Consider the following 22,284-nt stretch of genomic DNA (forward strand, 5'->3'; position numbering starts at 1 on the left):
TCATGAACATTAACGGTTATTTTCTTCTGCCGAGGGGTGCATGTTGTTTCTCTGCCTGATGTTTGGAGATGTTCAGATTGTTTGGAGGTTTTTTAACTCCTGGTTTTACTGCTGCAACAGGATGGAGATCATGGAGGATTTCAGAGTGTTTTTTGCTTGTATAAACCTGGATAAGTTTCCCAAGTCACAGAAATCAGGGAAATCTTTAGGAATATGAGGAAACCTTCTCGTTATTTCTGTGGTATCAATCTCCTTCCAACAAACAGCTGATTGGGTTTCATCAGTTTAGGTTCCAGCCCCCCTCGCCGGCTCCGGTGTCGTCCAACCAGGTGGTAACTGGAGCCCGACAGGTGGGGGAGGGACTGGACTGTCAGTCAGGTTTCAGCTGGAAGGTCTAATATTCACCTGGTCCTCTTTCCTGCTCTGTTCCAGCCTACACACAGCCCATGGAGAACCATATCAGCACCTCCAACTTCCTAGGTCAGACCCTCCCCCCACCGGCATCATCGGGACGCTACTCACCAACGCCGAAGAGCATGCTGGGAGAAGATGACGTCACACGGTGAGGACAAAGCTGTTCGTCTGCACATATTCAGATTTCCTAATCCTCATTTGTTCTAAGCACCCAGACTTTGTTTGGGTTTTCCTTCCTTGAAGTTCTCCAGGCTTCCTGGAAGTCTGACTTAAGGGAAACTAGGGTCGGATCAGAACCAGTGAGATTAACATAAACTGCAGGTGATGATCCTCATCTTCAAAAACACCAATGAATTACTGTGATCAACGATCATTTAGCAGAACTCACAGCTGGGTTTATTGGTGACAGCAGCACCTTTTGAAGCTGTCCAGTCGGGCTAATCAAGGCTTCACTTTTCTGGCAAGTTTGGACCGTTTGGTCTGATGAGTTCAGATTTACTCTTTTCCAGAGTGATGCAGCATCAGGATAGGAAGAGAGGAGCATGGAGTGATGCATCCATCATGCCTGGTGTCTGCTGAACAAGCTTTAGGGGGCCGACCTCCATCTGGGGTTCAGCACCATTATGGGTCCATAGGTTGACAAAGAGGTTATTTCTCCTGTTCGTGGATCAGTGGATGAGAAGCTTTCAGTGTCTGATGTTTTTATTAGAATGGAAACATGAGAATAAGAAATGTTATCTGTAGACGTTTATGGTGCGTTCCATTAAACTCTGATATCTGAACTGGGAGGTTGGAGTTTACGTCATCTCTGAGTTGTAGCGTTCCAGTTTCCTGCTTGTTCATATTGCTAGCAACTGTAACATCATTAAGAACGTTTTACCTCGTTGATGCGAGTAGCAGCCATCTGGACTAGTCGGGTTTGGTCCTGTGGCTCCGACTTTCCCACTCGTAATTCCAACGAGACGTTCCGATTGAAACTTGGAAGTCATCATGTCCGACTTTGAGTACAAATGGATAAGTTTGTTTTATGTTTCGTAATCGTTTTTATTTTTGTTTTTATCCAAAGATTTTATAGATTTTTTGCTTCTCACTTTAAGTAATTTTTGTATAATGTTTATATAATTAGAATTTTATGGAGCAAATGCAGCTGCTACTCCCCCTAGTGGCTGAAAGTGGCAATCTCACAAAAATGTGTTTCCTCGGAGGAAAAAGCACCAGTTTGATGTTTTATTTATTCGTCACTTTCCGTGCCTGAGATAGACGATCGCTCCTTCATTTTTATCTCCCTGACCTGAAGATGACGAACTGCTGTGTGTCCCGCAGGGAGCCGAGGAAGGTGGTTCTGCACCGCGGAGCGACCGGACTGGGTTTCAACATTGTGGGTGGGGAGGACGGAGAAGGGATCTTCATCTCCTTCATCCTCGCCGGAGGACCGGCCGACCTGAGCGGAGAGCTGAGGAAAGGAGACAGACTCGTGTCGGTACGTCCTCGCTCTCAGGAATCATTAGCCGGTCAGACTCTGTGTTATTGGATGTGTCTGATGTTCCTGCTTCCAGGTAAACGGGGTGGACCTGCGGAGCGCCACGCACGAGCAGGCCGCCGCCACCCTGAAGAACGCCGGGCAGACGGTGACCATCGTGGCCCACTACAGGCCAGAGGGTGAGACTATCTGAAGGAACATGACTGTTTATTGGCTTCTTCAATGAATCAGGAATCAAAAACACCTCAGCATCATAAAATGGATGTGTCTGTGCTCAGAGTACAGCCGGTTTGAGGCGAAGATCCACGACCTGAGGGAGCAGATGATGAACAGCAGCATCAGCTCAGGATCCGGATCCCTGAGGACGAGTCAGAAGAGGTCTCTCTACGTCAGGTGAGAAGACGGTGATGGTTCAGCTGGAGATAATTAGAGATGAACCAGTTTTATTCACCCTCCGTTTGTGTCTCAGAGCTCTGTTTGACTACGACAAGACGAGAGACTCGGGTCTACCCAGTCAGGGCCTGAATTTTAAGTTCGGAGACATCCTCCACGTGGTGAACGCCTCTGACGATGAGTGGTGGCAGGCCCGACATCTGACGCCTCAGGGGGAGCTGGAGGAGGTGGGAGTGATCCCCAGCAAGAGACGGTCAGTTCACATTAAAGATGGAGACCTGAATCTGAGCTGGATCTGGCTAGATGGTTAATCTGGTTTCATCCCAGTATCCAGGCGCTTCAGGTTGACTACAGGAGCTGGGTGTTTTCTGCTCAACTTTGTTGCTTCTTCTGTGGTTTTTGCAGAGTGGAGAAGAAGGAGCGAGCGAGGTTAAAGACGGTGAAGTTCAACGCCAAGTCAAAAGACCGAGGGGTGAGTCCTGCACGTCTAAAACTGATCTGATGTTTTAAAGATGAAAGAATCTACCAGAACTTTATTAGCATATTTCCAACTGCTGTTCAGTGTTTTTATCTGTTGCATGAACTTTGACTCTCTGCCTCCAGCCGTGTGGATTTAAAGTGTTTGAGCTGCTGCCACCTGATCTCTCCAACTAATTACTAATATTAACCACAGCTGGCCCGTTAACCACAGCTGGCCCGTTAACCGCCGCTGGCCCGTTAACCACAGCTGGCCCGTTAACCGCCGCTGGCCCGTTAACCACAGCTGGCCCGTTAACCGCCGCTGGCCCGTTAACCACAGCTGGCCCGTTAACCGCCGCTGGCCCGTTAACCACAGCCGGCCCGTTAACCACAGCCGGCCCGTTAACCACAGCCGGCCCGTTAACCACAGCCGGCCCGTTAACCACAGCCGGCCCGTTAACCGCCGCCGGCCCGTTAACCGCCGCTGGCCCGTTAACCACAGCCGGCCCGTTAACCGCCGCTGGCCCGTTAACCACAGCCGGCCCGTTAACCACAGCCGGCCCGTTAACCACAGCCGGCCCGTTAACCACAGCCGGCCCGTTAACCGCCGCTGGCCCGTTAACCGCAGCCGGCCCGTTAACCACAGCCGGCCCGTTAACCACAGCCGGCCCGTTAACCACAGCCGGCCCGTTAACCACAGCCGGCCCGTTAACCACAGCCGGCCCGTTAACCGCCGCTGGCCCGTTAACCACAGCCGGCCCGTTAACCACAGCCGGCCCGTTAATAGCATGTCCACCTGAGACTAGCAGCGCCTCCTTTGGACTGTCTGCTGCTTTAACACGCGTTGCTCACAGAACATGCATGACCTCTGACCCCCTCACAAAGAAACGCTTGACATTGATGTCTGACTGCTTCCTCCCTCCCTCTTCCTCACCCTCCTCCTCCTCTCTCACAGCAGTACCTCTGCTGATCAGAATCAGTAGTTTTAACACAAAAGGATAATTAATGAAATATTATTAAATAAGTTGTAGAAGAAGCAGCTTTTTTTCATCTTCTCTAATTCACAGCAAGTTATATCCAGAGTGCAGCGCTGCCCTCTGGTGGCCAAAAAATGCTTCAATTTCTAATAAATGTTTTAAATTAATCTGAATTTAACTTATATTATTCTTAAACTCATTTAGTTGCTAAGCTTCAGTCGTTTAAGAAATGGTTAACTGGTTGGTGGACAGATGCTCACACAGATGATATTACCCAGAATGCTGAGGGTCACAGGCTTCATGCAGGAAACTCAGGACTGTGTTCCATCCTTTCTAAGATGAGACCGTTTGAACTAAAGTTCTAGTGGGTTTCAAACCAAGCTGTGTTCTGAGACCGGAACCCGGCCCGATTCCATCCTCTCACCGGACCTCAGAGACTGATCCAGGATCAGTGAGACTTCCAGCTGCTCTTAACTTCTCTGCCTGCACGTCTTCAGCATGTTCCCAGCCTCCTCTTCCTCATCCTGCTGTACTGCCTTCACTGACACTGTGAAGAACCAACCTCGGAAACTAACAGCACCACAGTACCCTGCAGAGCCAGGTCAGACCAGGCCGAATGGACCAGAACCCCTAATTCTGGGATCCAGGTGCCTGAACTGAACTTTGACCTAACCTCTGAGCTCTCTCTGCTGTTTAACATCAGAGTCAAATAAAATGAGTCACATCTTCTCGTTCTTTCCAATCCGACATCAGAACCCCTCATCCACCCCTCTTCTTCTTCCTTTTTGTGTTTACACTCCATCACCTTCCTCCTCCTCAGCAGTCCGTCAATGACAAGCGTAAAAAGAACCTCTTTACCCGAAAGTTTCCGTTCTACAAGAGCAAAGAGCCGAGCGAGCAGGAGACCAGCGACGTCGACCGTGAGTACCCGGCGCCGCGTTCCCGGCAGACGGTTGGTCAGCGGCAGGAAGAGAGATCAGTTGGTGACGGCGTGAAACACAGCGGTTGTCATGGCAACGGGGCTGGGCTCCAATAATAACTCCGATTTGATAAACAATTTAAGTTGATGCTAAACTCCGGCAGGAAGTCCTTCCCTCCTCTTCCTGTTTGGAGCCCAAATGGCCGCCCTGCCGACCGGCTGAGCTCCCTCTGCTCTCTCCGTCTGCCGCTGGAACTCAGTAACGTTGTTTCTCTGGTTGTTTCTCTGTTTGTGCCTCTGCTGACCGCAGGACAACAGCGACGACGTGATGAACAAAAGCCACAGTGAGTAAAAACCTTCAGACACGGGGCTGAGCGTCTCCACCAGGAGGAAGAGAATGTTCTGGTTCTGGTTTACAGAGCTGCAGCTGAACTTTTAAACGAAGAACGGGTTCCTGTACCGTTTTTAGATTCATTGAAAGTTTCACTCAGGGTGGAACATCTCTGTGAGTTTAGGTTAGAAACATAATTTACTGACTTACTGCTGAAGCAGAAATACAATATAAATAAATAATGTTCAAATAAAGTAAAAAGTTTTCCAAAAGTTTAATTAAAATGATTTTGATGGATTTTACATTTGTCAGATTTCCAGGTTTCTGTATTTTTTAATGTTCTAAAATGTTGGTTGAAAAGTTAAAAAGTTCTGAAGAGTTTAGATCCTGGTGGAGACGCAGTCTGAGACCTTTCTCCTCCTCTTCTTCACCTCAGACCTTCATGGATTCAGTTTGGTTCAACTCGTATCTCATCAGGGTTTTTGTTTCTCCTGTCATTTTCATCTTGTTGCTCCATAGATGGTCCAAGACCTTCTGAAGTTAGTTTTCTATAGTTTGTTCAAACAATAAAAGATAAGGAGGACAGATGGTGACCAAGGAAAGTTCCCTGAGCAAATAAAACAGACGCCTGAATCATCAGATTGGACCTTTCTGCTGCTTCTAGAAGATTAAATCATTGGTTTGCATCAAGCAGTTAAATGTTTGGACTAAAACTGTCCAACCAGGAAGACGAGATGGAGCAGAACCGAGGAAGTGATGCTCCTTTAGGCCCATCAGACCTGGATCGGCTAAGAGCTGAAGCCTCCTGGGAACATCTGGGATAAAACAGCGTTCTCTCAGGCTGGATGGAGCAAAATGTTGTGGCTCTGACCCGTTTGTGACCCGGCATTGTGTTTAGAAATAATCTCTGGCCACAAATAGAACTTCTCACTAAACTACTGAACATTTGTGCAGCTTCCTCAGATGTCTTTTAATGAAGATATTTTAATCATTTTAAGCCAGTTCTGACATTAAATTTAAGCAGATCTGTTTTCCAGTCTCCTAAAAAGTTCAGTTTGAAGGCTTCTGATTGGCTGTTTCCTTTGTTTGATTTCAGAACATGTGACGTCTAACGCCAGTGATAGTGAGAGTAGCTACCGTAAGTCCAACCGCCGTTCTGCCGACGGATCACTAACAATCTGAAGTCTTGACTTCTAACCCACTGATTAGCCTAACGGGCTCTGACTGTTGATTGGTTTATAGCAGCTAACCCACTAATTAGCTTAACGAGTTCTGACTGCTGATTGGTTTATAGCAGCTAACCCACTAATTAGCTTAACGAGTTCTGACTGCTGATTGGTTTATAGCAGCTAACCCACTAATTAACTTAACGAGTTCTGACTGCTGATTGGTTTATAGCAGCTAACCCACTAATTAGCCTAACGAGTTCTGACTGTTGATTGGTTTATAGCAGCTAACCCACTAATTAGCTTAATGAGTTCTGACTGCTGATTGGTTTATAGCAGCTAACCCACTAATTAGCTTAACGAGTTCTGACTGTTGATTGGTTTATAGCAGCTAACCCACTAATTAGCTTAATGAGTTCTGACTGCTGATTGGTTTATAGCAGCTAACCCACTAATTAGCTTAATGAGTTCTGACTGCTGATTGGTTTATAGCAGCTAACCCACTAATTAGCTTAACGAGTTGTGACTGCTGATTGGTTTATAGCAGCTAACCCACTAATTAGCTTAATGAGTTCTGACTGCTGATTGGTTTATAGCAGCTAACCCACTAATTAGCTTAACGAGTTTTGACTGCTGATTGGTTTATAGCAGCTAACCCACTAATTAGCTTAACGAGTTCTGACTGCTGATTGGTTTATAGCAGCTAACCCACTAATTAGCTTAACGAGTTCTGACTGCTGATTGGTTTATAGCAGCTAACCCACTAATTAGCTTAACGAGTTCTGACTGCTGATTGGTTTATAGCAGCTAACCCACTAATTAGCTTAACGAGTTCTGACTGCTGATTGGTTTATAGCAGCTAACCCACTAATTAGCCTAACGAGTTCTGACTGCTGATTGGTTTATAGCAGCTAACCCACTAATTAGCTTAACGAGTTCTGACTGCTGATTGGTTTATAGCAGCTAACCTATTAATTAGCTTAACGAGTTCTGACTGTTGATTGGTTTATAGCAGCTAACCCACTAATTAGCTTAATGAGTTCTGACTGCTGATTGGTTTATAGCAGCTAACCCACTAATTAACTTAACGAGTTCTGACTGCTGATTGGTTTATAGCAGCTAACCCACTAATTAGCTTAATGAGTTCTGACTGCTGATTGGTTTATAGCAGCTAACCCACTAATTAGCTTAATGAGTTCTGACTGCTGATTGGTTTATAGCAGCTAACCTATTAATTAGCTTAATGAGTTCTGACTGCTGATTGGTTTATAGCAGCTAACCTATTAATTAGCTTAACAAGCTCTGACTGTTGATTGGTTTATAGCAGCTAACCCACTAATTAGCTTAATGAGTTCTGACTGCTGATTGGTTTATAGCAGCTAACCCACTAATTAGCTTAATGAGTTCTGACTGCTGATTGGTTTATAGCAGCTAACCCACTAATTACCTTAACGAGTTCTGACTGCTGATTGGTTTATAGCAGCTAACTGCTAATTAGCTTAACAAGCTCTGACTGTTGATTGGTTTATAGCAGCTAACCCACTAATTAGCTTAACGAGCTCTGACTGCTGATTGGTTTATAGCAGCTAACCCACTAATTAGCTTAACGAGTTCTGACTGCTGATTGGTTTATAGCAGCTAACCCACTAATTAGCTTAACGAGCTCTGACTGTTGATTGGTTTATAGCAGCTAACCCACTAATTAGCTTAACGAGTTCTGACTGCTGATTGGTTTATAGCAGCTAACTGCTAATTAGCTTAACGAGCTCTGACTGCTGATTGGTTTATAGCAGCTAACCCACTAATTAGCTTAACGAGCTCTGACTGTTGATTGGTTTATAGCAGCTAACCCACTAATTAGCTTATTGAGTTCTAACTGCTGATTGGTTTATAGCAGCTAACCCACTAATTAGCTTAACGAGCTCTGACTGCTGATTGGTTTATAGAAGCTAACCCACTAATTAGCTTAACGGGTTCTGACTGCTGATTGGTTTATAGCAGCTAACCCACTAATTAGCTTAATGAGTTCTGACTGCTGATTGGTTTATAGCAGCTAACCCACTAATTAGCTTAACGAGCTCTGACTGTTGATTGGTTTATAGCAGCTAACCCACTAATTAGCTTATTGAGTTCTAACTGCTGATTGGTTTATAGCAGCTAACCCACTAATTAGCTTAACGAGCTCTGACTGCTGATTGGTTTATAGAAGCTAACCCACTAATTAGCTTAACGGGTTCTGACTGCTGATTGGTTTATAGCAGCTAACCCACTAATTAGCTTAATGAGTTCTGACTGCTGATTGGTTTATAGCAGCTAACCCACTAATTAGCTTAACGAGCTCTGACTGTTGATTGGGCAGATAAAGCATAGCATCACAGTTGTTTCTGTTCAATGAAAGTTGCTACATGGACTGGATGAGTTCTGGTTTTGAACTTCAGGGGTTTTGGACCAAATTAACTTCTTTCTGGCTCTAAAATCCCCTGATAAGGAGGTTTCTGATTGATCTTCAGATTAACTGCAGGAAGTTTGTCTGCAGATTTTACTTTAAACTGATTTGTTTTGCGTCTCAGAGATGGCTGATCTGAACATGACACTATTTACTCATCATTTATAAAAGACCCAAATCTGGAATATTTCTCTGTCTAACATGAATAGTTTCACATTTTCACACATCATCACAGTTTCTCTGTAGCTGAACCGGATCTGTAAGCTTTGTGGACTTCAGATCTTCAGGCCTGCATGCAGACGTGAGCTAAGGCCTCCAGGAGCTCCAGAACCAACCCATTAAGCCTTAATGTCAGAAACCCAGTGGTGCTGATGTTGGTGGTTTTAAATTAAAGGCCCACAGACAGAATAGAGAAGCTGAAATTAGATTATCTTTACTAACTTACTAACGAACTAGTTTCAGTTCCCTCGTTTTTAATGACTATTAATGAACAATGAGGTTTTATTTGTTGAACATTAAAGAAACATGTTTATTTTTATTTGTTTCTATTCTATAAAATCATAGTTGATTTTGAGGTTTTCATGGTTAAATGTTGCTGACTGTCATCCTTCACCTTCTGTTTCTCCTCCTGAACCTTCATCCCTCAGCACTACACCTCCTCCTCCAGCTGATCCCATGTTAATGTTTACCTGTGTTTGTCCTCAGGTGGGCAGGAGGACTACGTTCTGTCGTATGAACCCGTCCTTCAACAGGAAGGTGAGGCTCTCTGATTGGATGGAAACGTTTCATCACCCTTAAACATCTGAAGGTTCTTCAGAACTCGCTCAGATCCGACTGGTCATCGTTACTCTTTACAGGTCCTTCTCAAAATATTAGCATATTGTGATAAAGTTCATTATTTTCCATAATGTCATGATGAAAATTTAACATTCATATATTTTAGATTCATTGCACACTAACTGAAATATTTCAGGTCTTTTATTGTCTTAATACGGATGATTTTGGCATACAGCTCATGAAAACCCAAAATTCCTATCTCACAAAATTAGCATATCATTAAAAGGGTCTCTAAACGAGCTATGAACCTAATCATCTGAATCAACGAGTTAACTCTAAACACCTGCAAAAGATTCCTGAGGCCTTTAAAACTCCCAGCCTGGTTCATCACTCAAAACCCCAATCATGGGTAAGACTGCCGACCTGACTGCTGTCCAGAAGGCCACTATTGACACCCTCAAGCAAGAGGGTAAGACACAGAAAGAAATTTCTGAATGAATAGGCTGTTCCCAGAGTGCTGTATCAAGGCACCTCAGTGGGAAGTCTGTGGGAAGGAAAAAGTGTGGCAGAAAACGCTGCACAACGAGAAGAGGTGACCGGACCCTGAGGAAGATTGTGGAGAAGGGCCGATTCCAGACCTTGGGGGACCTGCGGAAGCAGTGGACTGAGTCTGGAGTAGAAACATCCAGAGCCACCGTGCACAGGCGTGTGCAGGAAATGGGCTACAGGTGCCGCATTCCCCAGGTCAAGTCACTTTTGAACCAGAAACAGCGGCAGAAGCGCCTGACCTGGGCTACAGAGAAGCAGCACTGGACTGTTGCTCAGTGGTCCAAAGTACTTTTTTCGAATGAAAGCAAATTCTGCATGTCATTCAGAAATCAAGGTGCCAGAGTCTGGAGGAAGACTGGGGAGAAGGAAATGCCAAAATGCCAGAAGTCCAGTGTCAAGTACCCACAGTCAGTGATGGTCTGGGGTGCCGTGTCAGCTGCTGGTGTTGGTCCACTGTGTTTTATCAAGGGCAGGGTCAATGCAGCTAGCTATCAGGAGATTTTGGAGCACTTCATGCTTCCATCTGCTGAAAAGCTTTATGGAGATGAAGATTTCATTTTTTAGCACGACCTGGCACCTGCTCACAGTGCCAAAACCACTGGTAAATGGTTTACTGACCATGGTATCACTGTGCTCAATTGGCCTGCCAACTCTCCTGACCTGAACCCCATAGAGAATCTGTGGGATATTGTGAAGAGAACGTTGAGAGACTCAAGACCCAAGGTCGGCAGTCTTACCCATGATTGGGGTTTTGAGTGATGAACCAGGCTGGGAGTTTTAAAGGCCTCAGGAATCTTTTGCAGGTGTTTAGAGTTAACTCGTTGATTCAGATGATTAGGTTCATAGCTCGTTTAGAGACCCTTTTAATGATATGCTAATTTTGTGAGATAGGAATTTTGGGTTTTCATGAGCTGTATGCCAAAATCATCCGTATTAAGACAATAAAAGACCTGAAATATTTCAGTTAGTGTTCAATGAATCTAAAATATATGAATGTTACATTTTCATCATGACATTATGGAAAATAATGAACTTTATCACAATATGCTAATATTTTGAGAAGGACCTGTACATGCAAGCAGATAGAAGCAGAGAGCTGCTGGATGTTGGATTCCAGTGAGAAGAGCTTCATGTTTAAGATGTTTCCTGGAGATCAGAGCATCCCTGACTGAAGGACATCTACCGAGCTGAGAAGAAGATGTGTTGAATCCCAGCCATGTCTGGGTTTTCTGCTCGTCCATCCAGAACCTCCAGTTTGTCAGGAAACTCCAGGAACAGATCATGAAATTATTCCCACTGATGGTTGCATAAATTGGTTCTGATCCACATCTTTGATCCTGAAAAATAAATACATTTAATAAAAAGTATTGCTTGATAAAATACGTTAAATAAACATATTTTAATAACTTCAACTTAAAGTAATAAAAATATTCAAATAGATAGAAACATCCATAGTTGAACCTCAGCTTCAGGAGGAGCCGTGTGGTTTTGGTCCCGGCCGTGGAACACGAGACCAGCTTTATGCCCTCGGGCATCTAAACCGGACACCTCCTTCAGGAGGTGTTCCAGGCCCGTCCCACTGGAAGGAGGCCCAGGACACGCTGGAGGGACTATGTCTCTCGGATGGTCTGGGAACGCCTTGGGCTCCACCTGGAGGAGGACCGCGACCCGGTCCAGGATAAAGCAGAAGACGACAAATACCAAATAGATAAAAACAATCTAATTAGTTTATGCTGTAAATAAATATGTAATGAATATGTTCAAAATATAAAAGTACAATAAAATGTGTTTAAAATCTGTTAAAAATGTTGAAATATTTTGTAGTTATTGAAATAAAAATGTTTATATAAATATTATATATATATATAATATTTATATAAAGAAAAAGGTAGAATTACAGATTTGTTTGATTAATTTCATAATTAAATAAATGAATAAATGTGATATTATAATGCCAGCATTTAGACTACAGCTCAGGGTTAAATTGTTAAATTAGATTAAAGTCCAAATAAAATAATAAATGTTGATTAGAGACCAACCATTGTGAGGCTGCCCCCTGCTGGACAGTTCAGTAAAGACATTAAAATAAAGCAGGAAATGTGTTGAAGTTAAAATCTGCTTCATATTAATGTTTTATTTGTAAATTAAATTAATAACATCCTGTTTCTCACTTCCTGTCGTCTTCCTCTCTGACAGTGAACTACACCCGACCCGTCATCATCCTCGGACCCATGAAGGACCGGATCAACGACGACCTGATCTCAGAATTCCCAGATAAATTCGGCTCCTGCGTTCCTCGTATGTCCTGAGATAATTTCTCTGTTTTTCTTGTTGTTCCAGATGATTCCTGACCCGTTCGGATCAGAATAACGTCTCCTCTGTTTCTCTGCCCGCTCTCAGATACGACCCGACCCAAACGAGACTACGAGGTGGACGGCAGAGATTACCACTTCGTTCTCTCCAGAGAGCAGATGGAGAAGGACATCCAGGAACACAAGTTCATCGAGGCGGGCCAGTACAACAACCACCTGTACGGAACCAGCGTCCAGTCGGTCCGAGAGGTGGCAGAGAAGGTACGGAACCAGAGATCCAGTCTGCAGGTTTTGGCTTCAGTTTAACAAGCTGCTGGTACCAGAACCTTGAACGTGTTGTTTGGTCCCGTGTTCTGTTCAGGGTAAACACTGCATCCTGGACGTGTCGGGCAACGCCATCAAGAGGCTCCAGCTGTCTCTGCTTCATCCCATCGCCATCTTCATCAAACCCAAATCTGTGGAGAACATCATGTGAGTGTGGCGGTCCCGGTGTTCTGATCCGGTTCCCGTGTTTCCTTTAAAGCTGAAACCTTCCTGCTGTTCCTGCAGGGAGATGAACAAACGTCTGACGGAGGAGCAGGGCCGGAAAACCTTCGACAGAGCCGGCAAGCTGGAGCAGGAGTTCACCGAGCACTTCACAGGTGAGGCTCGCTCCGATCCGGGTCTGACCCGGGTCTGACGGCTTGGAATGATCCAATGTGGTTTCATTGCCGACCCGCTGTGTTTGTGCCTGCAGCCATCGTTCAGGGCGACACGCTGGAGGAGATCTACGACCAGGCGAAGCAGATCATTGAGGAGCAGTCGGGTCCGTTCATCTGGGTTCTGTCCAAGGAGAAGCTATGAGACCCTCCGCCGGCTTTGTCTCTCCTCTTCTTCATCACTTTGTTTTATTTTGGAAAGAAGAGTCGACCTGCAGACGGCAGCCTCCACCCTGCATCCATCCATCCATCATCCATCCATCATCCGTCAGCAGATGGCTTCATGTTGTTCGTTCGCCTCGTTAGGAAGCACACAGGAAGTGACATCACACTCAGCACGGTACAGCTCCTTAATGTTTAAGGACGGAGGAGAAGAAGAAGAGTCCAGAAATGTACGAAGCATATTTTTTCTCCTTTTTGTAGTTTTTTTGTGGGTTTTTCCCAGCTGGAGGAAGCAGAGACACAAAAAGCAAAACTTTGCACGTTTGAGCTTTAACAGCATGTCGGTTTAAACCCGTTTTATTTCCCATCAGCCCCTTCACCTCAGCGTCTGACATCACAGCTTCCTTCTTTATTTTTTAGTTGATTCATGTTGAGTTTTTAACATTTTCCGCTCCTCACTGCTGCAGGATGTTTGTCAGGATGCCGCAGGGTCGCTGCGCCACCACTAGAGGGCGCCAAACAGCTCAACACTTAAATCTGTTGCTTTTAAATTTTTTAATTATTTTAAACGAATCATTTTAATTAAAATAGACTGAAAATGAGATTGTTTATTGGTGTTAGACTGCCAGTTAATGTGAGTCAATAAATTTATCAGAATTATTGATTCGACTGAAACTAACCGGTTCTTCTGGTCCATTTAGAACCAAATATCACAAAAAAAAAAACGTTTGTGCCAAAAATCAAGTAGCATAGAATCATCATTAAAAAATTTATTTTTACAAAACATAATAATAAAAAGTGATTTAGGCAAAGTTAGTGGAAAACACAAATTATTATTTATTTTACTAATAGAACATTTTTATATTGACCTAAAGTCAAATATTAGCTGTAAAAAGTGAGTAACTGAAGGGAAATTTCCAGAAATATTTTCCCATTTTGTTTCTAAATCACACAAATCATCATCAGCAAAAATAAGATTAATAAAAATATTTTAACTTTAGGTCTCCTGAAATCTGTGCCAAAATCTGGGAGTTTATCTTCTAACCACAAAAACCTAAATTAGCACAATTTATACCAATAGATTTCAACTTATAGAGACATCAAACCTTTCATTTAAAACAGTGAAACATGAATTGGATGATATTTAAAATTGATTTAATGAAACAAATTCAATCTATTTACTGTAATAAAATTCTCCAAGTTGAATCCTCTGAGATTAATGGTTTGAAATAAAATTAGAAAACTTCAAACATTTACTTGGTAAAACTAAAAGCAAAAAGCTGCTGTTCAGAAATCTTTTTTATGAGTAAAAATTCTCATGAAAAAATCTGAAGATTTACAAATAAAACAAGAACCTCAGGAAGGGAAATAACTTTATTGCCTTAGGATAAAAACAATCTATGATAAATATAAAAACTTTATTTTTTACAAGCTTAATGACACGTCATGAATGAATAAAAAATGATTTAAAAACAAGAAAAATAACCAGAAGCTGGAGGTTTTAAAGATTATAAGTTTACAGTAAAATGAATTTCAGATTCCTTCATATAAACCAGTTTACCTCATCCTGGCATGAAATCACCAAACTGCATCACAAACCAGATTATCTCTCCGTTTCCTCGGCAACGTCAGGCTTGCCTTGGGCTCAGTGGCGCCCTCTGGGACCCAGGGGTTGCTATGACAACGTCCATCAGCAGGTCAGTGTTGTTGCGGCCGCAGCTGGAGCTGCAGCGCCCCCTGCAGGCGCTGAGATGACAGATATTTAACCCTTGGGTAAACTGCCTATTTTGTTATAATGAAAGTCTATATTGAACTTCAGCACTACGGGATTATTTCTTTGCTTTGTTAATCATAAATGAATAGAGACGTATAAAGAGATTTGAATATGAATATATATTTTTCTTTTTCTTTGATCACCTCCTTCTTTGTCTTTTAATTTTCTTTTTTAAGCATAATAAAAAGTTAACAAGAAAACCCGAAGTGCGGCCCGACTCGTTTCTGTGCAGAACCCAGGGATGTGTCCGTGTCATTCCTGTCTGGGAAGCAGCTGCTGGTCCCGGTTCATGGAACCGTTGGATCCTCCTGATGGATCTCAGCATCTCCTTCTTTTAGCAGAATCTTCAGGGTCCGGTTGACGTTTGTTCAGCTTTTCTCACCGATTCTGACCCACTTCCCACCTTCGTGTTGCCATTATGTCCCTTAACAACCAGTACACACCCAGGTCCAAAGCCACCAGTTTCTGGTTCCACAGAATATTTATCAACAGGAGGTTTTGTTTTCAGCAAAGGTCAGAATCTCATCTGGCCCAAAATAGGATCAGAACCAGAACTAATTGAAATATAGTTTAATATAAAGTTGTCAGATTCAATGAAATGATTCATAAGATTTGAAAGTTAAGATTTGAATGATGTTTTATCAACAATACGGAACAAAGTTACAGAACCAACCTGAGAAACAGTTCTATGCAGCGGGCTTAATGGGGAGAACATCGTTGGGTCCAAACTGACCCGGAGTCCTTTATCTTGTAAATATTTTGATAAATTATTATAAAACTGCTTTTATGTATGTGTCCTGCATAATTTTCTTCAGATTTACTTTTAAACCCACTTAAACTGAATATGGTTCTGATGTTGGTTCTGGGCTCGACTCAGGTTCCGAACCTTCATCAGGGCTAAATAACTGAGTGACTTCTTGCTGATTGGTCGTATTTAAAGGTAATTTACATCAAACTACAGAACATGAAACTAAATGCTTGGTTCTGGAAGCGGGTAGAAAACATCCTGCATCGGACGGTTCTGTAGAACCGAAAGTATGAAGGGTTGAAATGACCAGCAGCCCTGTTGGGTTATAGCTGGATCTGGGTTGTCTACCGCCACCTGCTGGTGAAGAATATGTTCACTGCTTTATGGGAGCTTCTGTTCTGCTAAGTCTCCAGATGGTACCGGTAAAATATGGGCTCCCTTTGCACAGATAGCCGCAGAATTTGTTTTATCCGGGTAAAAGGAACCCCAGGGAATTGTGTACGTTCTGTTTCCACAGATCACACAGAACATTTATTTAAATCAGCCTGATGACGTCGGGGGAAGTTGTGAAGAAAACTGCAATACACCTTCAGTCCAGCAGATGGCATTAGTCCTTTACTCCATTTTAAAGGAGACAAATGATGCTTTTAAATCATCCAGCTGTGGTCTACATGAAGTGAACCTCAACGCTTTGGTCTGAACTCCTTGTTCTTGTAGCTCCTGTTTTACCTGTTCTGAGGAGCGTCTGAGACCAACTCGTTTTGGTGCCGTCTCTTTAAATGCTGCTGAGGCCCTTCACACCCCACCAAGGTCAAAGAGCGCTGCACTTTAACCCGTTCCCCTTTTTATTTTTATTTGATAACAGAGATATAATCAGCGGCTCAGAAACAAAACAAAAACAACAAAACAAAGAAAACTTAATTTAATAATATTAAAACATGCAGTACGGGCCGGTGGTGTAGGGGTTAGCGTGCGACCACATATAGAGGCTTTCGGCCGTCCGGGGTTCGAGTCCCGGACCCGGCGACCTTTGCCGAATGTCTCCCCCTCTCTTTGCCCCTCCTTCCTGTCTGCCTACTATCAAAATAAAGGCCTCTAGTGCTGAAAAAAGTATTTTAAAAAAACAAAAAAAAACACGCAGTATAGTTCTGTTCTCCAGGAGCTAAAAGGTTCTGACGCTGGGAGACGGTGTAATGAATTGTGTGGGTTAATGGACCCAACATATATGCAGCGTAGGCTGACTTAAGTTTGTACTACAGAACTTTTGTACAGTCAGAAATAAAAATTGCGGCTACGTGAAACTGATCAGCCGGAAGTCCATGACCTCAGTTAGCTGTTCTGCAGCAAATACTGTGACACAGCAGTTGGGAAAACGTAACAAATGATAGAGAAAACTGAATGGACTGAAAAATATGACACAAACAGAATATAAAGACATTTATGCACCACCTGGAGAGACTAAATTCAACTTCTGCACTCCAAGTGCACAACAAAATGTATTTAAGGGCAAAAAAAAGTGGATTTTGCATGACATGTTTTCAACTGATAAATAATAGATGAGCAGCTTTAGACACTTGATTATTTCCTTCGTTTATTCCTTAAGTTACTGTAGATCCATAAGCAGAAAAAGTTTAAATCATTCACAGTTACCACTAAACACTGATTAACAGTTATCGTTCTTTTATTATTATCAGGTAAACTCGTATCAGATAACTACAGAACACGTTTATGTGTAAAAATGTATTAGAATAAAAAAACTGATGATCAGTCCAGAATTACAGGGAATTGATGCCTTGACTGTCTAATAAGCAAATGTTTATATGAAGTAGAAGGTGTGCAGACAGCGGTGTGGAAGGACATTAAGAGGATCATTGGAAGCTGCATCCAAACCTGGAACTGTTGTCTCGCCTCCTGCAGAGCTGTCTGCATAAAACTACTAAAATATTAAAGATTATAGAGTTCCTACTCCATTTACCAGTTAGGTTTACATGAAAAGACAATCTTAGGGAAATGTGTATTTTTCATGTACATGAAACATTTAAACTCTCTGATCATCAGCACTGCATCAAAACATTTGTCTTACAGAACTCTGGTGAAATAGTTAATAATGCCAACACTAACTTAAAATGTCACAATAGTCCGTTTTGTTTTCTGGTACTTGCTGTTATTTATGGAAGCCCATTTCCGCCACTCGCTGATATGAAACCAAGATGATGCAGACGATGACCTCCTCGGAGCTTCGCTCTCTCTTTGTTTTTGTATTTTGTGTGTTTTTATGTTTTTCGAGCCACAGTCCTGTGGTCTCATTCAGTAGAGAGGAACTTCTCAACATCAGAGAGTCCTCTCTTGGGTTTTTTTCACCATCTTTCATTGATCCGAGGTTCACTGAGCTTCTGGCAAGCGGAGATGCGGCTCTATACGGGATCCTGCGCCAAAAGCGGCGGAGGGGAAAGCGTGCTGGCGTGCTGGTAAAGCTCCGCAAAAGAGGACTATGAACACCACTGCCTTCCATCCATCTGGCAAATGTCCGCTCTCTAAACAACAAGATGGACGAGCCGCTTCTCCTCACCGGTAAAAACTCAGACCTCTGTGGATCAGCGGTTCTCTGCTTCACCGAGACATGGCTGAGTGAAAACATCCCGGACCGAGCACTGCTGATGCCGGACTTCCAGCTGCTCAGAGCGGATCACAGCGCGGAGCTATCGGGGAAGAAGCGAGGAGGCTGAATCTGCTTTTATATAAATGAAGGTTGGTGCAGAGACGTAAAAGTGCTGGAGAAACATGTAGTCCTGATCTGGAGTCATTTTCCATAATCTGTAAACCGTTTTATTCACCGAGAGAGTTTTCCTCATTTATAATAATTGCCTCATATTTTCCACCTCATGGCTGAACTTCTGCTGCTGAAAAACATCTTGCTGAGCTGATTACAGACCTGGAGAAAAAATACACGGACTCTTTCATCATAATACTGGGAGATTTTAACAGAGAAAACCTCTCTAATGAACTCCCCAAATACAGACAGCATATTAAGTGTCCCACCAGAGACAAAAACACACTGGACCATTGTTACACAGCTTTAAAGGACTCATATCATGCTGTTACCAGGGCTGCTCTGGGTTTTTCAGATCATTATCTAATCCATCTCATCCCAACCTACAGACAGAGACTAAGAGTTTCCAAACCCAAGGTTCACACTGTTAAGAAGTGGACTGAGGAACCAAAGCAGATGCTACAGGCCTGCTTTGAATGTACAGACTGGACTGTTTTTGAAACCTCAGCCACTGACTTAAACCAACTAACTGATGTGGTGACATCATACATCAGTTTCTGTGAGGACATGTGTGTGCAGACCAAGACCTTCTGCACCTTTGGGAATAACAAGCCATGGTTTACTCCACACCTCAGGAATCTGCGCAGGGAAAAGGAAGAAGCTCACAGCAGTGGAGATTGGGCGCGGTACAGGCAGGCCAGGAACAAACTAACAAAGGAGATCAAAACAGCTAAGAGAAGCTACAGTGAGAAGCTGAAGAACATCCTTTCTACTGGTGACACTTCAGCTGTATGGACTGGTCTGAGAAACCTGACTGCCTATAGGAGCCCCCCCACCCATCCTGAACAGAGTCGTCTCCTGGCCAACCGTCTGAATGGCTTCTACTGCAGACATGACAAGAAGCCATTCACACCTCAAATCATCTCCTCTACATCCCATTCAGGGACAAATTCCTCCCATAAAGTAACCAACCCTCCACCATCAGATCCTCTACCTGCACTAAAGATCTCAGAGGAAGATGTAAACAGGCTCTTTCAGCGCATGAAAACAAACAAAGCTGGAGGACCTGATAACGTCTCCCCATCATGTCTGAAAGCCTGTACAAATCAACTCGCTCTGATCTTCACAAGGATCTTCAACAAATCACTGGAGAAATGTGAGGTCCCCTCCTGCCTCAAACGATCCACCATCATCCCGGTTCCCAAGAAACCCACCATCCTAGGATTAAATGACTACAGGCCTGTAGTCCTGACGTCTGTGGTCATGAAATCCTTTGAGCGGCTGGTGTTGAAGCACCTGAAAGACATCACAGGCCCCCTGCTGGACCTCCTGCAGTTTGCTTACCGAGCAAACAGGTCAGCAGATGATGCTGTTAACTTAGGTCTACACTTCATCCTGCAACACCTCGACCACCCAGGGACGTACACCAGGATCCTGTTTGTAGACTTCAGCTCGGCCTTCAACACCATCATACCAGACATCCTCCACCAGAAGCTCACCCAGCTCAACGTCCCAGCCTCCACCTGTCAGTGGATCAACAGCTTCTTGACGGACCGACAGCAGCAGGTGAGACTGGGGAGCATCTTCTCCCGATCCAGATCAATAAGTACTGGCGCCCCCCAGGGGTGTGTTCTATCCCCACTCCTCTTCTCTCTGTACACAAATGACTGCACCTCATCGGACTCGTCCGTGAAACTCCTTAAGTTTGCAGATGACACCACTGTCATTGGACTGATCCAGGACGGTGATGAGTCTGCATACAGACAGCAGGTGGATCGGCTGGTACACTGGTGTTGTCAGAACTACCTTGAACTCAACCCACTCAAGACTGTGGAAATGGTGGTGGACTTTCAGAGAACACCACCCCCATACACCCCCCTCACCATCCTCAACAACACTGTATCGGCCGTGGACCACTTCAGGTTCTTAGGAACCACCATCTCTGAGGACCTGAGATGGTCTTCACACATAGACACTGTTCGAAAGAAGGTCCAGCAGAGACTGTACTTCCTGAGGCAACTCAAGAAGTTCAACCTTCCACAGGAGCTGTTGGTCATCTTCTCCACTGCCATCATTCAGTCTGTCCTGTCTTCATCCATCTCAGTGTGGTTTGGATCATCCACAAAACAGGGCAGGTCCAGACTGCAATGAATAATCAGGTCTGCAGAGAGAATAATCAGGGCTGACCTTCCCTCCATCCAGGACTTATACAGGTCAAGGGTCAGGAAAAGAGCTGCTAAAATCTCTGCAGACCCCACACACCCTGCACATAAACTGTTCAGAGTTTTACCTTCAGGTGGCGCTACAGAGCACTGTTCACTAAAACCAGCCGCCATAGAGACAGTTTCTTCCCCCAGGCTGTTTCTCTGATGAACATTCAATAGAGTACAAAACAACTGCATACAGATGTTGCAAATGCACCTTTTTATTATATATGTGTATATTGTACATTGTAAATTCTAAATTTGTATATTCTGTAATGCAAAAACAAAACAAACCCATAGAGAAAGCAAACCACAAAATACAAAGAAACTCACATTTTACTTCAGTGGAGGACAAGTGAAACGTCAATGAATTTGGCCTCAGAATCCATCTTTGGCATGATTGTCATGTTGGGATGTTTTGAGGACCCAAACCCAGAGATAACAGCAACAGATGGTGGTGATGATGATTTACTGAGGAAAAATTCAAATCAGATGCAGAAGATGGCACAAGAAAGTCAGGCCATAGAACCAGGGTGACGGCGACGGAAATGAAATGAAAATGAAATGTAGGGAGTTTTAATACTGAGGAGGTGATGAAACCCAGGGGAGACCCATCAGTGGACTTCAGAACATCTGATGGAGAGTCTGAGCAGTGAACTGAAGGAAGGTGACGATAAAACAGAATAAAGCAAAATACAAATTAATCTAAAAACTTAGATTAAGAGTCTGGATTAAAATGTGTAGAAAACAACAAATAAGAAACTCAACACAATATGGCAAGACCTTAATGACAATAATGTACAACCCTAAAACAATCAGAAAGAAAGACGTTACACGTTATCCTCAAACTCCATCATGCTTTGCAGACCACCACCCTATGTGGTTGAGGTCAACCTCTAGGAAACATTCAGGACCTTGGTGCCATCCGCAGACCACGTTTGGACCATTGTTTCTCCCTTTCCTTCATTCTACTCAATCATTCAGAAATGTCTTATCCTCCCCACCAACTCTACAGCCAAACAGCATCAGTGATCAACCAAACCTTGCTCTGATACCTCCTCATTAATCACCTATGCTCTAAAAGCCAAGTTCTCTGTTAAATGTAGTCATCTTTTGGGATTCAGGCCCATCCAGTTTACTGAGAACATCAGATTGAACTCCAGAACTCATGATAGATCCACACTTTTCCATCTCATCTGTAGCATCTGCTATGGTTTGAATTAGAGACCTGGATTTAAGAACTGAGACACCTGAACCTAGAAAAACATTCATGTGTTCACCACAGACCTCGGCCATGTTGCATCTATGATGTAGATTTATTGACCTCAACATCTTTAGTGTAGAAACAGGATTTTAACATCCAACCAGGACCATCTCATTCAGAGTTTTCTTTTCTCAGATGACTTCACCTAAGCTGGAGAAGGATGGGGTGTCCTTACTTTTCTACTTGATTATTCATTAACGTGGTAGTTAGTCAAAAAACTCGTATTTTATGGTAAACTCCGTTTTGGGATGTAGATTTCTAATCTTGTGGACTTTTATTATAGTATTGAATTTTTTGTTCCTGTGTTCAGACTAAAGGCTTTTATGTTCCCCTCCAGCATTTTGTTGAATGTTTACACCTACATATAATAGTCAGCACTTTAAATTATGATTAAAAAACATTTACGTTACTACAGTAAATGTTTCCTGAGAGACTCAGCTG

The 22,284-nt window shown here is 43.4% G+C and overlaps 1 protein-coding gene across 20 annotated transcripts in view; it reads left to right on the forward strand.

Annotated features, from left to right (window-relative positions):
- Window positions 1-15,057, forward strand: part of LOC124870533 (disks large homolog 1-like) — a 103,611-nt gene extending 88,554 nt beyond the window's left edge. For 15 of the 20 annotated variants that reach the window (XM_047369266.1, XM_047369268.1, XM_047369273.1 and 12 more), the window contains 14 exons: window positions 433-562; window positions 1,738-1,894; window positions 1,971-2,073; window positions 2,173-2,287; window positions 2,364-2,540; window positions 2,693-2,759; window positions 4,544-4,643; window positions 6,070-6,111; window positions 9,291-9,341; window positions 12,108-12,209; window positions 12,312-12,484; window positions 12,585-12,694; window positions 12,773-12,864; window positions 12,960-15,057. In XM_047369266.1, the coding sequence (XP_047225222.1) occupies window positions 433-562; window positions 1,738-1,894; window positions 1,971-2,073; window positions 2,173-2,287; window positions 2,364-2,540; window positions 2,693-2,759; window positions 4,544-4,643; window positions 6,070-6,111; window positions 9,291-9,341; window positions 12,108-12,209; window positions 12,312-12,484; window positions 12,585-12,694; window positions 12,773-12,864; window positions 12,960-13,066 (1,526 nt within the window). In that variant the 3' untranslated portion in view covers window positions 13,067-15,057. Of the gene's footprint in view, window positions 1-432; window positions 563-1,737; window positions 1,895-1,970; window positions 2,074-2,172; window positions 2,288-2,363; window positions 2,541-2,692; window positions 2,760-4,543; window positions 4,644-4,952; window positions 4,987-6,069; window positions 6,112-9,290; window positions 9,342-12,107; window positions 12,210-12,311; window positions 12,485-12,584; window positions 12,695-12,772; window positions 12,865-12,959 lie in introns of all 20 variants that reach the window. The other 5 variants (XM_047369267.1, XM_047369278.1, XM_047369281.1 and 2 more) reach the window with 3 other exon arrangements.
- The last annotated feature ends 7,227 nt before the right edge of the window (window positions 15,058-22,284 follow it).

The sequence above is a fragment of the Girardinichthys multiradiatus genome, chromosome 6 (assembly GCF_021462225.1).
Source record: "Girardinichthys multiradiatus isolate DD_20200921_A chromosome 6, DD_fGirMul_XY1, whole genome shotgun sequence".
Lineage (NCBI taxonomy): Eukaryota > Metazoa > Chordata > Actinopteri > Cyprinodontiformes > Goodeidae > Girardinichthys > Girardinichthys multiradiatus.